Source organism: Trachypithecus francoisi, unplaced genomic scaffold (assembly GCF_009764315.1).
Source record: "Trachypithecus francoisi isolate TF-2019V2 unplaced genomic scaffold, Tfra_2.0 Lachesis_group1, whole genome shotgun sequence".
In the NCBI taxonomy this organism is placed as follows: domain Eukaryota; kingdom Metazoa; phylum Chordata; class Mammalia; order Primates; family Cercopithecidae; genus Trachypithecus; species Trachypithecus francoisi.
In genome coordinates this window covers 158915930-158933746 of record NW_022681454.1, presented here as the reverse complement: position 1 = coordinate 158933746, position 17817 = coordinate 158915930, and the positions used below count along the sequence as shown (strand labels likewise).

The window sequence follows — 17817 nt, the reverse complement described above, 5'->3', positions numbered from 1 at the left end:
CAGAGTGAGACTCTGTCTCACAACCAACCAACCAACAACATTTTGGTTGGCCAGGCACGGTGGCTCACTCCTGTAATCCCAGCACTTTGGGAGGCCGAGACGGGCGGATCACGAGGTCAGGAGATTGAGACCATCCTGGCTAACACGGTGAAACCCCATCTCTACTAAAAAATACAAAAAAACTAGCCGGATGAGGTGGCGGGCGCCTGTAGTCCCAGCTACTCGGGAGGTTGAGGCAGGAGAATGGCGTAAGCCCAGGAGGCGGAGCTTGCAGTGAGCTGAGATCCAGCCACTGCACTCCAGGCTGGGCGACAGAGCGAGACTCCGTCTCAAAAAACAAAACAAAACAAAATTAACAAAAATTAAAAATTGGCAGGGCATGGTGGTGCACAACTGTAATCCCAGCTACTAGGGAGGCTGAGGCATGGGAATCACTTGAACCCAGGAGGTGGAAGTTGCAGTGAGCTGAGATTGCACCACTACACTCCAGCCTGGGCAACAGAGTGAGACTCTGTCTCACAACCAACCAACCAACAACATTTTGGTTGGCCAGGCACGGTGGCTCACTCCTGTAATCCCAGCACTTTGGGAGGCCAATGCGGGTGGATCACTTGAGATCAGGAGTTCCAGGCCAGCCTGGCCCAGATGATGAAACCCCATCTCTACCAAAAATACAAAAATTAGCCAGGCGTGGTAGCACGCGCCTGTAATCCCAGCCACTCAGGAGGCTGAGGCATGAGAATTGCTTGAACCTGGAAGGCGAAGGTTGCAGTGAGCTGAGACTGTGCTAATGCACTCCAGCGTGAGTGAAAGAGTGAGACTCTATCTCAAAAAATAAGTAAATAAAATAAACATACTTAAGAAAGAAAATACACAATACCCTCACCTCTGACCACCCAAGAAGAGGGGGAGGGCAAGGTTGTAAAAATCATAGAATTGGGATGCATGTTAAGATAAACCTTGTATTGGCCGGGCGCGGTGGCTCAAGCCTGTAATCCCAGCACTTTGGGAGGCCGAGACGGGCGGATCACGAGGTCAGGAGATCGAGACCATCCTGGCTAACCCGGTGAAACCCCGTCTCTACTAAAAAAATACAAAAAAAAACTAGCCGGGCGAGGTGGCGGGCGCCTGTAGTCCCAGCTACTCGGGAGGCTGAGGCGGGAGAATGGCGTAAACCCGGGAGGCGGAGCTTGCAGTGAGCTGAGATCCGGCCACTGCACTCCAGCCCGGGCGACAGAGCGAGACTCCGCCTCAAAAAAAAAAAAAAAAAAAAAGATAAACCTTGTATTTAGGGCTCTGTTCAAAACTTCAAAACTGCCCAAGAGACAACAGTTGAAAGGGTCTTAGATGAAGACCAATTTTTCTAAAATTTCAGAAGGGAACACCTTTTAAACTTTTTGAGAAATAATACTCAGTTATAGATTTCATAATCCTCAAAGTTTGAATGTAAGATTTCCATTTCCATGCAATAGTTCACTTGTACACATTAAAATGAAGATAAAAGGAAAACTGTGCTATTACATACAGAGAACAGTGGTAATATTTGCCCTATACTCACCCAAGGGAGGTAAATGGGGTGAGGATTTGGATCTCCAGGAATTAGGGATAAAGGAGACAAGGAGAAGGTGCAATGGGGGGACAAGAAGGCAGGAATATTTATATAAAACCAAGAGACTGTGTCATAAACCATTGTGTGGCTGCCAAAAGAATTGCTCATAATGCTGACACCCCAGTTATTTGTAAAAGACACAGATATTTGAGAAAAGACCATACTAATTATGCTATGATGAAGGAACAAGAAAATAAGACCTTTTGTAAGGAAAAGTTAAATGTAACATATTTGAAGAGGGCAAGAGGTAGAAGGTTAAGCAAATTCAGTAATCATCCTGAAATGTAGGTCAATTAAACTTTGTTCTTTTTATTTTCTTTACCTATTAAATATTAGTTGAAAATTAACTCCTGAAAAATCAAGTTTCTAACTGAAAATTTCAATAAATATACGGAGTAAAAATATTTTTAAAATATAATATATACCCAGAAATATGACAGCACTTACAAAAATACAGATTCCAAAGAGAAAAGCTAACAAAATACAAAAGAAGCAAAACATATATAATTTTTATGATGTACAAATCCAAGGATGCCTTACACAATCTGTTTATTGAGAAGCCAAAACTAATGTCTGAGATATGAAAAGAATCATTCATGCAAATTAAAAATCAGAGCCTAATATAAAAAGTACCAATTCACTCTCATGGTAAAATATTATCAAAACCTTGTAATTTCTTCAGCACGACTACCACATTTTGTTCAATTTGACTATTACGATGATAAAAGGCATCATTACTATGAAATAATAAGCATAAGAAATTAATCTTTGCTTCATTCTTACCCAACTCCTTAGACTTAATCTGAACATAACAACTCTAAAATGACAAACGGTGGTGCTGGAAAATCGTTCATCACCAGCACCTTTTCGAAAATATGTGTGGATAAACAAACACACTGAGTAGGGATCACACAAGTAAACATGCAAAGTCAAAGCAACAGGGCTGCTCACTGCTCTCCAGCAGATCTGCTGCCCCTCCCACCACCCTAATACAGCAGAATGAAAGAGAACCTCCAGGAACCCACATACCCACCACAAAATAACACCTAGAGAACTGAGAAATCTAAAAGTATAACACAGCTACAGGAGTCCTACTCCAAAACCACAACCAGAGAAGCCCAGAAACAACGTAAACAATGTAAACACACCACCACAAAACAGAAAGTAAGTACTTGATAGGCTTTTACCGAGAACTCTACAAGATTTCAAAAATGACATGTTTATTCCAGAAATCATTTTCATTCTAAAGGTCTCTGCAGCATAGCTAAATATAGGAAAGTCTGAAGATGCCAGAAGAAGGAATACACAAGAAGAAATTCTTTTTTACAAATATGAAGTATTTAAAAAGTATTAAAGATATAGCACATTATTTAGAAGGAAGTTGCAAAGATTAACATAAAACAATAAAATAAAATAAATGGCAACCTTAGAATTGACTGCCAAGACTGAGCAATTTTTATCAATGGATTATTTTGTAAGAACAAAAACCGACACCAAAAAGGATGGACAAATACGAATTAATGAAGACTTAAAAGATGGGTACTTACAAAAGCAGGTGTAAGGGTATTTGAAAACTGTAAACATGTATAAAATCAGCAGACCCACCATGAATACTGAGGTATTAAGGGAATGAGCTAATGTACTTACTAAGCCACTTACAATTATTTCTGAAAAATCTCAGAGAACTGAGTATAGATCAGAAAATGTAAAGAAAGTAAATACCAATTTTCAAACCAGGATAGGAAGTGAATGCCTTGTAAATGCACTTTGTTAAGTGATAATAATTCTGAGTAAAAATTAAGAAGATTTTGAGAAAAGCATTTGAACTTCTAGGGGCCAATAAAATAACACACAGAAGGATGTTTAGAAAGTCATGCCAAATTTGAATCCATTTGATCCTCAACCTCATCAGATGTTACATGCCAAATTACTTATTTTGGCTTAGATAATAAACATAATCACATAGAATGAAACTTTCTACAGACTGTGTCAGTGGCTGGGTACTTCTAACAAGGTGTCACCAAGAGAGTTCTGAGATCAATTCTAAATTAAAGTATTTACTAATGATCTAGAAAAATAAGTCAACAGCACCCTGGCAAATCTGCAGTTAGTTTTAAATTGAGAACTGTTGTTAGTAATAGGCAAAACAGAAAAACAATACCAATATAGATTTGCAGCAATTAAAAATGTAGACTCCAAAGTAAAACTTAGAAAAATATTAAATACAAGTATTAAAGTGAAAGAATTTAAAAAACATAATCCAGTGGAAAGGAGAGAGTAATAACTAAAGACGATATATGAAAACAAGAGAGAACAGATTCTTATTTCTTAATCCAGCATTGCCCAAAACATACACAAGAGTTAAAAATAAATACATAAATAAAGTCTTTATATTATGAATCATTCTGATGAGCCCACGCACAAAATGGTGCTTAAAGTATTGGTCGTACTATAAAGATGTAAACAGAGCAGAAGGAATTGCCAACAGAGACAGAAATGAGGGGTTATTTCATAAGAAAAACTGAATTGGTAAAACATGAATGGCCACAGCTAAAAAGACCAAGGTAGAATATAAACATTCACATAGGAAAACATGAATACGAGAGACATGGGAAGACACGGGAATGTATGCTGAAGCGGCTACACATGATGTGCAGGGAACCATCAGATGGTATACAACAGGGAACAAGAATGAGATGACATGAACAAGCTATTTTATCATCCGTAGTTCTAACGTGTAATTCTGTGAAACCATGGGGTCTTCAGTTATTAAATAAACACCTAGCTTACAAAGAAATCTTTCTTTCTTTCTTTTTTTTTTTTTTTTTGAGACAGAGCCTGTTGCACTGTTGCCCAGACTGGAGTATAGTGGCACCATCTCGGCTCACTGCAACCTCCACCTCCTGGGTTCAGGTGATTCTCTGCCTCAGCCTCCTGAGTAGCAGAGATTACAGGCATCTGCCACCACACGTGGACAATTTTTGTATTTTTAGTAGAGGCATGTTTTCACGATGTTGGCCAGGCTGGTCTCAAACTCCTGACCTCAGGTGATCCGCCGGTCCTGGTCTCCCAAAGTGCTGGGATTACAGGCATGAACCACAGCGCCCCTGGCCTACAGAGAAATCTTTCTACCTGGTCTGATTTTTTTGGACTATAATTAGAGTTTTCTACTATAATTAGAGCTAATAAAACTCAGAGGGGATAAAAACCAGTTGTCTTCTGTTCTAGAAGAGTGACATCATGCAGTTTATAAAAATTAAATAGACCAAACAATCCTCACCCTTAACATATAAAATCAATAGAGGTTGAATTACATACACTACAACGCATTCTTAGGCACATTTTCTCTTGAAGGGAAACTAAAACAAATAATAAATCACGGAAATTCAAATAAGCAGAGTACTAACAGCTTCACTACAAGCCTTTCGCATGAATAACAAGCATGAGCAACAGATCCTACTTTGGGAAGGTTCATGGGTGTCCTCAGCCGGGTCCGGACACTCTTCATTAATATACGCTGCTCTGTTGGCAGCAAATGATACTTCATTGCTTCAATGAGGTAATCTTTGCAAGCACTGCTATTCTTGACCAATGCTTCCTCTTCAACCCTCTGTAACAAGAAATCAGACCTGAGGGTAGCGCTATTTCATAACTAAATTGCCAAAGAAAAAGAAGGAGAGGAAAAAAGCAGTAACTATATCCTTTAGTTTAATCTAAAAGTAAATGAGGAAAGTTTATAAATACAACTAAGAGAAAAATAAACAAAACCAAAAATGCTCAAGTATCTGGCCTGCAGAGAAAAACATATATAGGTAATAAAAAGAACTGCAATGAGAAATGATAAACTTCAGTGTTAGCTATGGAATATGACAAACTCTTTAGATATTATATCCACTTGTTAATCTTTAACTTTTAAGTCAAAAAGTAAGCAAAACAAGAAACAAAATTTAGATAAATGCATCCTTCAGGAGAAGACAATACTAATACGTTAATGATACCTTTTTCAAACATAAGTGGGCAAGTAAAATATCCCAAAAAGAGATTAGAAATACCTTAAAGCAATGTACCTATAAATCTTGTGCTGCCTAGCCTGACCTCAAATGCAGGACAGGCTTTGAGGTTTGTTTTCTTTTCTTTTTCTTTTTGGAGTCAGAGTCTCACTCTGTCGCCCAGGCTGGAGGTCAGTGGCGCAATCCTGGCAAACTCCACCTGCCAGGTTCAAGCAATTCTCCTCTCTCACCTTCTTGAGTAGCTGGGACTATAGGCGCCTGCCACCATGTCTGGCTAGTTTTTTGCATTTTTAGTAAAGACAGGGTTTCGCCATATTAGCCAGGCTGGTCTCGAACACCTGGCCTCACGCGATCTGCCTGCCTCAGCCTCCCAGAGTGCTGGGATTACAGGCGTGAGCCACTGACTGTGCATGGCCTTTTGGATCATTTTCTTAATACCAGAAGACCCATGATTACATGGATCACAAAAAGTAATGAGGTTTCAAGAAAGCCTAAAATGTTCAAATCTAATTTCTTAATAAATGATTCTTTCAATGGTTTCAATTATTAAAATAATGCTGAAATGTTCCTAGTGGGATTCTAATAAAAAAAGAGCAAATTTAAAATTATTTGGAGACCACTAAAGAATCATTTATTCATATTTATTTCAAATAATGTTTTCCCTCAGTTTAGAAATAAAGACAGAAATCAAATGCACGCCACTATTAAATTACAAAGTAAAATTAAACAGTATTTGGGTCAGACCTCAGAATTCCAGGTCTGCAGGGGAATCAGAAGAGACTATCAAAAGAAAAAAACAGTAAAGAAGATGCAAAGCCGTGACAGCCACAGGGACATTTATTTACAGGTATTTAAACGACCACAAATACTACCTTGATAAGCGCTAATACTTGCTTACCCAAATCAAAAAATAGGAGCAAAATCAAATTGCTAAGAATGGGGAATGGTTGTAGCATGCACCTGTAGTCCCAGCTACTCAGTAGGCAGAGGTACAAGAATCACCAGGAGGTGGAGGTTGCAGTGAGCTAAGATGAAGCCACTGCACTCCAGCCTGCAGGGTCCTTTACTGTCTTCTGTCCTGTACTCCACAGATCTGCATTCTACAGCTCTTATCACTGCTTGACAGGGATCTACATGCTGTCAGTCCAGTGACATGGTGCTGTGTGGATTCGTATGTTTTGCATATGCATTTACCTGAACTAAATATTCCCGAGGAAGCAAAGGTAACCGTACATGTTCCATCAGTCGGGCCATAAACTCTTGCCTCACATCCTTGTCATGGTTCACCCATGCTATTACTGCTTCAAATACCTTGCAGAAAATATAGGAGAAGAAAAAATAAGAAATGAGTTGTGTACCAAGACAGCTGGATAAAATATGAGACTACATTTTATATACAACTCTTGCTAAGACATTCAAGTTTAATTCATAGCTCAAATGTTTCCAAAATCCTGACTTGCAAAGTACTTACAAAGCCATTCACCCCATTTCTTTTCTGCTCTTTTTTTTTTTTTTTTTTTTGATTTACCCAAAATAATAAAGCAAAGTGATATTCTGGAATGAAAATCATGTACCCTTAGAAACAATTCACGTTTGGCTTTTCCTTCAGGTTTACAAACAAATATTAGACCATACACATAAATTGAAGGTTTGTACAATAGATCAACTCAGCTCTGAAATAGCATAATATACTAAAATGTAGTATTTTGAAATTTTTTTTCTACAAATTAAAAAATATGGGCATTATTATTTACAATACATAATTGTGAGAAAGCTAATAAGCTAATATGAAGACACTGTCTACATAATTTCCTTCTCAACTGATGAATATATCACTTAATAATCTTTAAAGGTTTGCAGGAAATGTTTGACAAAATGCAAATGGATAACTGTGACCCAAAATAGGTTATTTTGATCCAGGAATAAAGCAAGAAACTAAAAATAATGCACATTAAAATTAACACCCCTCTTTAATTCATTATGTCAACAAGTATTTATCGAGTGTCTCTACGTGCCAGGTGCCAGAGATTAAGTGAACAAGATAGTCGGCCTTCTGGCAATTCTATCTAATATTTCTCAGTTCTGTCTTCTCTCCCCCCTGCTTCTATCATCCCACATCAGAACCTAATGCTCACTAGTATGACTTCAACATCCTCTCATCTGGCCCTCACCTCATTTTTGGTCTATACTGCCCACCACCACCATGACAGTTCATCTCCAAAGATAGCCTCCTAATAAACCACATCTCCCAGATCCATACCCTTATATAGTAACCTTTCACACTGAATCTAAGCTGGCCCTGTGTAACCAGTAGAGTGTAGAGGAAGTGACAGTGTGTGATATATGAAGGTAGGTCTTAAGCAGCCTCACTACTTCTACTGTGCTCTCTTGAAATGCTCATCTGAAGGAAGCCAAATGTCATATAAGAAGTCTAGCTATTGAAACCACCACACCATGAGAAACCCATGCAAGTTACAGAGAAGAAAGGAGGGGAGAGAAGGGAGACCTAGAGAGAAACCAATCAACCCTGAGCCCCAGAGCCAGACAGAAGCGAGTAGAGGAGCCACCTTGGACATCACAGATCCATAAGATGCCATGTGCAGAACTGAAGCTCCAGATCTGTGGCTCCAGTAGAACCATGCCAGATATCTCCAGGCATCTGGGTCACCTTAGCTGAGGCCTCAGACACTGTGGAGCAGAGACAAGCTGTCCCTACTGTTCTGCATGAATTCTGACCATAGAATTGTTAGCATAATAAAATGGTTCTCGTTTATGCTTTTACACTTGGCAATGACTTGAGTAGCAGCAGAAAACCAGAACAGCCCTCATGATATTTCTATAATGCAGGTTTTAGCACGGTTTTCTCCTCTTGCTTAAAACCTCTTTAAGGCTCACAACAATATAGTTAATTTTCTTTAACATAGCTGAGAAGATATTTTATTATATCATCTTCCCATTTTATCTTCCACCAATGTCTCATATTCTAAACTCCCATCATACTGAATATATTGAATACAATTATTCTTTCACACCTCTTTATATTTGTATATTCTGCTTCTTCTACCTGGAATGCCCTCTGCATTCCCACCCATCCCTATTTCTCTGGCAAACTCAGACTCATTTTTAAAAGACTTGAAATATACATCTGAACCAAGCTGAACTACCATCCCCATCCTTATCCCGTTCCTGGAAAAGTTAAATGCTCCTAAGGCACTCTTTACAGCATTCTGTAATCAATTATTTACTCTACTGGTTGGCCCACTAGTCCCTGAGTAACAAATTCTATTTTGCTAATGTTCTCTTTTCTAGGAGCCCATGGCAGTGTCTAGTACATGGTAGGCACTCAATACATGTCTATTAAGTGTGAAAGTAATGTCATCTTCCTCTGTATTTCTAGGATGCTAAGACTATATATGTCACAAATGCTTCCACATTTTTTAATACTGTAAATATTAAAGTAAATGTTTTTTTTACCTCCAGGTGAAATGAATATCCTTGAGAAAGAGAATCAGAATTTACACAACTTGAAATGCAAAGTACACAAAGGAGGAACTCAAGTTTCATTTCCTCTAAGTACAGCTTTTGTGTTCTGATTCCCATGTGCTACAAAACCCAACCAAAGAAAAACAGCCCACTAAAAGGAGCTTGTCTCTCCAACTACATGAAAAGTGCAGGTAGATGACAAAGGTAATCTAAAATGTGGAGAGATAAAAGACTACAACCAGAAGCAGTAGCTGCACAGAGAGAGAGGGAGAGAGGGAGAGAGGGAGGGAGGAGGGAGAGAGGGAGGGAGGAGGGAGGGAGGGAGGGAGAGAGGGAGGGAGGGAGGGAGGAGGGAGAGAGGAGGGAGGGAGGGAGAGAGGGAGGGAGGGAGGGAGGGAGGGAGGGAGGGAGAGAGGGAGGGAGGGAGGGAGAGGGAGGGAGAGAGAGGAGGGAGGGAGGGAGGGAGGAGAGAGGGAGAGAGAGAGGGAGAGAGAGAGGGAGGGAGGGAGGGAGGGAGGAGGGAGGGAGGGAGACAGGGAGGGAGGGAGGGAGGGAGAGAGGGAGGGAGGGAGGCAGGGAGGCTGAACGGACTGGCAGGGGTGAGATATTATGTCACAGAGAACCAATCTAAAGGAAGGTGACAATCAAGAATGTTCTGTCTAGAACTACCAAAACTTCACCATCCTAGGTAACCTCTTTCAACTCAGAAGACAGGGAAACTACTTTAGTGACAAACATTATGTTCACATCGTAATTCCTATAGGCATCGAGTTGTAGGAAGAAACTACTTTCCAAAAAAGCATTTGTTTCAGATAGTTTAATGTGTGCAAGCTCTTGCTGTGAAGGTCAAGTACAAAATTGTAATGGCTAAAAATTTAGGGAATCTCCCACGAAGTGAAGACACAGAGTAATTTACATAGACAATCAACAAGTCCTGAGTTTCTTTTTTTTCTCCTGGAATCTTTTCCTGAAGTAACTAGCTGAGTTTCTTAACTTCCAGATGAAACATCACTGGCTGTCACTACACACACAGGATCACAAAGCTACACAAAAATGTGAAATAAAAAAATAAAAATAAAAAAAGGGAAACATCATTGCACACTGGGAAAAGAAAAATATCCTTACCTTTTCTTCTGAAGAAATGGTAAGTTTGTCACTTGAGATTAAGCTGCACACTTGTTCAATGCCAAGATTGAGAAATTCTTCACTAAGTACAACATCTGCAAAATGTTGCTCTGTTTGGGAATTAAAAAGAAAAATCCATTAATATCAACATTCCATTCTCATAGTTTCAAAATGCTTAAAAAAGGTTTTTCTTAATTTAATCTAACTTAAGAATGAGAAAACCAGTTGCACGCCTCCAGGAAAGAACTAACAAGACAAACCCAAAGAAACTTATAGATACTTGGGGATGTACCTTCAGTGATTTGTTTATACAACAGCACAGGAGCAGTCCAAGTAGGGAAGTTGCCTTAATATACAGGCACTTAGTTGAATCACTCTTGTTTTACATGGTGGTATTTTAGGCTTAAAAAATATATTCCTTATATGGTATGACACTATCAGTACTTAAATTTGGAAAACCTTTTGATTATATAAATCAGATAAAGAACATGATGTTATATTGTCATATCCTACATGTCACATCATGTGAAACATTAGAGGGTTCTTCCTTACAGAGTAAGGAAAAAAGCCTTGCTTTATTTGGAAACTAAAGAAATCTCAAATGCTGGTCAATCTGAATCTATGACCAACATTTTTTTAAAAAGAGACAGAACGGGGCCGGGTGTGGCGGCTCATGCCTGTAATCCCAGCACTTTGGGAGGTAAAGGTGGGCAGATCATGAGGTCAGGAGATTGAGACCATCCTGGTAACACAGTGAAACCCCGTCTCTACTAAAAATAAAAAAAAAATTAGCCAGGCATGGTGGTGGGCCCCTGTAGTCCCAGTTACTTGGGAGGCTGAGGCAGGAGAATGGCTTGAATCTAGAAGGCAATGCTTGCAGTGAGCCAAGATTGCGCCACTGCATCTAGCCTGGGCGACAGAGCAAGACTCCGTCTCCAAAAAAAAAAAGAGACAGAATTGGTTTATGATATAGATAGCTCTGAATTCTAAATTAACAGTTTACTTCAGGATCAATTTCCAGGATTTTATGCTTCAACCCATTTCCAGAAACTTGTAAAATTAGTAATTCTTAAATACTTAAAAAAAAATTTTCCCTTGATTTCACAAATATGGCCACTCTTCCCAAGGGGAAAAAAGATCGCTTCTTGGCCTTTTGGCTAGGATCAAGTGTAGTATCTGTTCTTATCAGTTTAACATCCAATACGTTCTCCATCCAAGGGGGGAAAAGACTGTAAGTGTAATGAGTGAAAAACTTACAAAGAACGAATCTTTTATAAAATAACCTTTCTTGCGAATCCACCTCACAAGGAAATGTGGTGGTATGGGCTGCGGAGTCAGACATACCAGGGTTGAATCCCAGCTCTGCCACATGCTAGCTTGTACAACCTTGGGCAGGTATGTAATTTCCCTAAGCCTTGGTTTCCTCATCTGTAAAATGAGGATAATAAAAATAATAATAAGATTGCTGTGAGGATTAAATAAACTAGTGGTTTATAAAGCACCTAGAACTGTGTCTGTAGACAGTAAGGATTCAATAATTTAACTCTTGTTAATATTCTAAATTCTAAAGTAAAATTTTGCTAGAAAAACTAGGTTAATTTCTAGGTCATCACAATGAACCATATTTATTTCACCTTATAAAATCCTTATAAATAGGGTTTATAAAACTGTTTTATAAGGTGAAATAAAAGATTCATTTCAAATATGTATTTCAACGTCCCATAAAAAGGAACAGTTGGCTTCCCCTTCAATGATATTTGAAAAATAAAATCTGCATTTTCATAAATCTCATGAAAAACTATTCAATTTACAAAAGGTTGGCAGGGCATGGTGGCTCACACCTGTAATCTCAGCACTTTGGGAGGCCAAGGTGGGCAGATCACCTGAGGTCCGGAGTCCAAGACCAGCCTGGACAACATGGTGAAACCCTGTCTCTACGAAAAATACAAAAAGTAGCCCGGCATGGTGGCACACACCTGTACTCCCAGCTACTTGGCAGGCTGAGGAGGGAGGATTGCTTGAACCTGGGAGGGGGAGGTTGCAGTAAGCTGAGATCACGCCACTGCACCCAAGCCTGGGCAACAGAGTAAGAGTCTGTCTCCAAAAAAAAAAAAAAAAGTTCACCCCAAGATAACTGTAAAAATAATAAGCAGCTCTAAAATGTTTGTATTTACAAACTTTTTTGAAACTCAAAAATTTTTTGACACACAATTGTTTGAAACTCAGACTTGACCAAGCGAGGTACTGCACTGAAATAAATATGAAATTGAAGATGAAAATGACAAATACAGTTGGATTTCCATATGCACAAGTTCTACATCTGCAGATTCAACCAACCAGTGGTTCAACCAATCTCAAATCAAAAATATTGAGGAAAAAAATAACAATACAATAGAAAACAACTATTTACATAGCACATACACTATATTAGGTATTATAAATAATCTAGGGATTATTTAAAGTACATGGGAAGCCGAGTACAGTGGTTCACACCTGTAATCCCAGCATATTGAGAGGCTGAGCCAGGAGAATTGTTTGAAACCAAGAGTTCAAGACCCTGTCTCTACAAAAAATTTAAAAATTAGCCAGGCACAGTAGTGCACATCTGTAGTCCCAGCTACTTGGGAGGCTGACGCAGGAGGAGTTTGAGGCTGCAGTGAGCTAGGATCACACTGCTGCTCTCCAGCTTAGGCAACTGGGTAATGACTTGTCTCTTTAAAAAAAAAAAAAATTAAAAATAAAGTATATGGGAGGATGTGCATAGGTTGTATGCAAATACTACCCCATTTTATATAAGGGACTGGAGAACCCATGGATTTTGGTATCTGTTGGGGGTCCTAGAACCAATACCCCATGGATGTAGATACCGAGGGATGACTATAGATCGAAGCAACAGAATAGAGAGCCCAGAAACAGATCCCACAAAAACACAGTCAACTGATCTGTGACAAAGAAGCAAAGGCAATTCAATAGAGAAAGAACAGTCTTTTCAACAAATGATGTTGCAACAACTGAACATGCAAGACAGTAAATCTAGACACAGACTCCACCTCTCACAAAAATTAACTCAAAATGGATCAGCGACTTAAATGTAAAACACAAAACTTAGCTTTTAGAAGATAACATAGGAGAAAACTGAACGAACCTTGGGTATGGCAATGACTTTTTACATACAACATCAAAAGTATTACCCATGGAAAAAAAATGGTTAAGTTAGACTTCATTAAAATTAACAACTTCTGCTCTGCAAAGGATGCTCTTAAGAAATTAAAAGACAAGTCACAGACTGGGGAAAAATCTTTGCAAAACACATAACTGATAAAGGACTGTTACCTAAAATATAAAAAGAGCACTTAAAGCTCAACAATAAGAAAATAAACAACTCAACTAAACAATGGGCAAAAAGACCTAAATGGACACTTCACCAAAGAAGACATACATAGATGGCAAATAAGCATATGGAAAGATGCTCAATATTACATGTCATTAGAGAACTACATACTAAAACATCAATGAGATACCATTGACATATCTATTAGAATAGCTAAAATCCAAAACATTGACAACACCAATGCTGACAAGGACGTGGAATGACAGGAACTTTCATTCACTGCTGGTAGGAAATCAGTTTGGCAGTTTCTTCCAAAATCAAACAAACTCCACCCCCTGGGTTCAAGCAATTCTCCTGAATCAGCCTTCTGAGTAGCTGGGATTACAGGTGCATGCCACCTCACCCAGCTAATTTTTGTATTTTTAGTAGAGACAGGGTTTCATTCACCATCTTGGCTAGGCTGGTCTCGAACTCCTGACTCAGGTGAACCTCCAGGCTCAGCCTCCCAAAATGCTGGGATTACTGGTATAAGCCATCGCACCCAGCCAGATTACAGATTTTAAAAAGCCATCATGACTAATTGCAATAGTACCTTCTATATCTAAAATATAATCCCGCTAATTCCTGGCTTTACCAGAAGTTTATATAAAAAATATTATATGCTAAGAAAGTTTTCTTTATACGCTAAGAAAAAAGGGAAAACTTTTTCAATAGTTGAGTTTGTTTTTTAAAGACTGAACATATTTAAACAAACAAACAAACAAAAAACAAGGTTCTTTATATTAAGAGTTCCAAAGTAGGCCAGGTGCAGTGGCTCACGCCTGTAACCCCAGAATCTTGGGAGGCTGAGGAGGGTGGGTCACTTGAGTCCAGGGATTCAAGACCAGTCTGGACAACATAATAAAACATTATCTCTACAAAAAATTAGCTGGGCATGGTGGTGCATGTCTGTAGTCTCAGCTACTTGGGAGACTAAGGTGGGAGGATCACCTGTGCCCAGGAGGTCAAGGCTGCAGTGAGCCACGATCGTGCCACTATACCCCTGCCTGAGCGACAGAGTGAGACCCTGTGTCAAAAAAAAACAAAAAACAAAAAACAAAAGAGTTCTAAAATAATGAGAAATAAATTCATTTTAATGAAAAGCTGGCAAACAGTATATAAATTTAGAAACATTTATGTATACCAACTTGGAAATTCAAACAGAAAACATAGCAGCCACTGAACAAAAGAGAAGCTAACATAAACCTCTTTCTATCTGTTATAAAAATATTTTCACCTTCAAAATGTATGTCTACAGTGATTTTGGGTTAAGCTGCTTCTGCATATTTTAAATCTGAATCGAAGCAAGAGATTGCTGGCCTCCTTATGCTTTTCATGAGGGAAAAGAACTCTCCAGTGGTAACAAACATAACTGAGAGAACATAACTCTTCCATACTGTGACTACGTGTTGTCTTAGTCTCTGCTTCACTGATCAGAAAAAAATGGACTTGCTAAAAAGTCAACTTGGTGGTGATTTTTTAAAAGTCAGCAATTACATAAATGTAGAAGGGCATTAGTAAACTCTATCCAAAACCAAGTCTGGGATCTAAATTCATTGTGTATTCTTTCCTAGTGTATCAAAGAAGGTTAAGAGGGTAAGGAAAATAGTCAACTATTACAATTTTATTGACAAAACCATAACATAGCTATCACTCAAACAAACACCAACCCTTCACCACTTGCAAAAAAAAAAAAAAAAAAAAAAAATTATCCTAAAGGAAAAGTGAAGAAATAGTCAAATTAAAAGTAACTTTCATTGTGAACATATACATGTTTTTAAATACTTCCAATTCTCAAATACTTTTATTTTCTATTGGAACAATCCCTCCTCCTTAGAAAAATTTTTAAGTATTGGTATCTAATGTTTACATTCTTATACTGAGCTTTCTTTGGAAAGGATGTGGTTAATATACACGGAACATTACTAAAATATAGAGGGCACTATTTGGCAACATCTGGAGTAAATTAGTTTACTTTAGGGCCTACCTTTCTTCTATTTATATTAACTGTATATTTCTTCAAGTGTTCTACAGCATTAACTGATAGGCGATTTAATGAGATTGTTGCTTGTAACACACTTCCTAAGGACCCAACACTTCACACAGGAAGCACTAGATGACTGGCAAAGTCACTCAAAGATATGCATGGAAAATTATATAGGAAGAAAGGCAAGAAGGCTAGTGCAGCTCACCTGTTATTTTATATGTTCTTGATGCAAATAAATCACTATCAGTCTCTCTGGTGCTTAGTTCATGACTGTAAATGCTCTTATACTACCACTAGCACTAATAAAAATGATATAACTTGAACATTCCTTCCCTGGCCTCAAGCCACAAAACCACAAAGATCAAAGTTAAAAGAAAAAAAAGCAACAACCCTATTATGAAACAGTATGCTATTTCACACTGCTGGTGGGAGTATAAATCAGCACAATCTCTACAGAGAGCAATTTTGAAATCTCATCCTACAATATACTTGACCACTCATGAAATGACATACTCTGAGTTATTCACTGTAGCACTGTTTTTAACAATTACAAAAGAGAGTTCATTAGGTAGACACTAGTTTAAAACATAGTATATCCATACAGTGGACTATCCTGCATCTGTAAAAATGAACAAGGAAGCTCATAATATGAAAAAAGCTTTAGGAAATACTGTCAGCTTAGAAAGGAAGCAGGACAGATGTGGGAATACATTTTTTCAGTGGCTAGATTGTTTGTTCTATGAACCATGTGAAAGGATTACTTATTCTCTCCATGCAAGAAAACAAAACAAAACTGAGAAACTAATAATAGTGATTATCTTTAGAGGGAAGAGAAATGAGGAAAAAGGGTAAAAGGATGACTCTTTCAAGGTATACCTTTCAAACACTTTTTTTTTTTTTTTTTTTTTTTTTGAGACGGAGTCTCGCTCTGTCACCCAGGCTGGAGTGCAGTGGCCGGATCTCAGCTCACTGCAAGCTCTGCCTCCCGGGTTTATGCCATTTTCCTGCCTCAGCCTCCCGAGTAGGTGGGACTACAGGCGCCCACCACCTCGCCCGGCTAGTTTTTTGTATTTTTTTTTTTTTTTGGTAGAGACGAGGTTTCACCGTGTTCGCCAGGATGGTCTCGATCTCCGGACCTCGTGATCCGCCCGTCTCGGCCTCCCAAAGTGCTGGGATTACAGGCTTGAGCCACCGCGCCCGGCCTCAAACACTTTTAAATCCTCATGTATATGGTAAAATGATCTTTGACAAGAGTGCCAAGACTACTCAATGGGAAAAGAACAATCTCTTCAACAAATTGTGCTGGGAAAACTAGACATCCACATGGAAAAGAATGAAGGTGGATCATATACACCATACACAAAAATTAATTCAAAATGGACTAAGGGTCTAAATGTAAGACTCAAAACTATAAAATTCCTAGAAGTAAACACAGGGGGAAAGTTTCGTGACACTGGATTTGTCAATGATTTCTTGGAAATGACACCAAAAGCTCAGGCAACAAAGATGAATGGGACTACATCAAAGTTAAAAGTTCAGTGAATCAAAGGACACAATAAAGTAAAAAGGCAACCTAAAGAAGAGAAGGAAATATTTGCAAGTCATGTATCTGACAAAGAGTTAATATCCAGAATATAAAAATATCTCCTACAACTCAACAACAAAAATCAAATAACCCAATTTAAAAATGAGCAAAGGACTGGAATAAAAGTTTTTCCAAAGATGATATACAAATTGCCAATAAGCATATGAATAGATGACAGATGTTCAGTATCACTAATCATCAAAGAAAATACAACTCAAAACCACAATGAGATATTATCCCACACCCATTAGGGTGGCTACTACAAAACAAACAAATAAACAAACCAGAAAATAACAGTTGTTGGCAAAGATGTGATGATATTAGAAACCTTGTGCACTGTTGGTAAGATTATAAAATAATCCAACTATTATTTTAAAAAGCATGGAGGTTACTCAAAAAAAAAAGCATGGAGTTTACTCAAAAAATTAAAAAATTAAAAGTTGGATCATACTACCATATGATCCAGCAATCCCACTTTGCTGTATATATCCAAAAGAATGAAAAGCAAGGTCTTGAAGACATATATGTACACCCATGTTCACAGGAGCATGACTCACAATAGCAAGAGGCAGAAGCAGGTATCCACTGATTAATGAATGAATAAGTGAAACTGGCATATACACACACTATATATACATAAAATTCCTT

At 38.4% G+C, this 17817-nt stretch overlaps 1 protein-coding gene and 1 non-coding gene across 5 annotated transcripts in view; one reads left to right on the top strand and one right to left on the bottom strand.

Annotated features, from left to right (window-relative positions):
• The window catches only part of KLHL2 (kelch like family member 2), a 118681-nt gene that overhangs the window by 19538 nt on the left and 81326 nt on the right, over positions 1-17817 (bottom strand). For all 4 annotated transcript variants that reach the window (XM_033215608.1, XM_033215610.1, XM_033215609.1 and 1 more), the window contains 3 exons: positions 10228-10337; positions 6814-6930; positions 5070-5219 (listed from right to left, as the gene is read on the bottom strand). In XM_033215608.1, the coding sequence (XP_033071499.1) occupies positions 5070-5219; positions 6814-6930; positions 10228-10337 (377 nt within the window). The remainder of the gene's footprint in view (positions 1-5069; positions 5220-6813; positions 6931-10227; positions 10338-17817) is intronic.
• Positions 11365-11550, top strand: LOC117086563. The gene has a single exon (XR_004438454.1). It is a non-coding gene; the product is annotated as a U2 spliceosomal RNA (small nuclear RNA).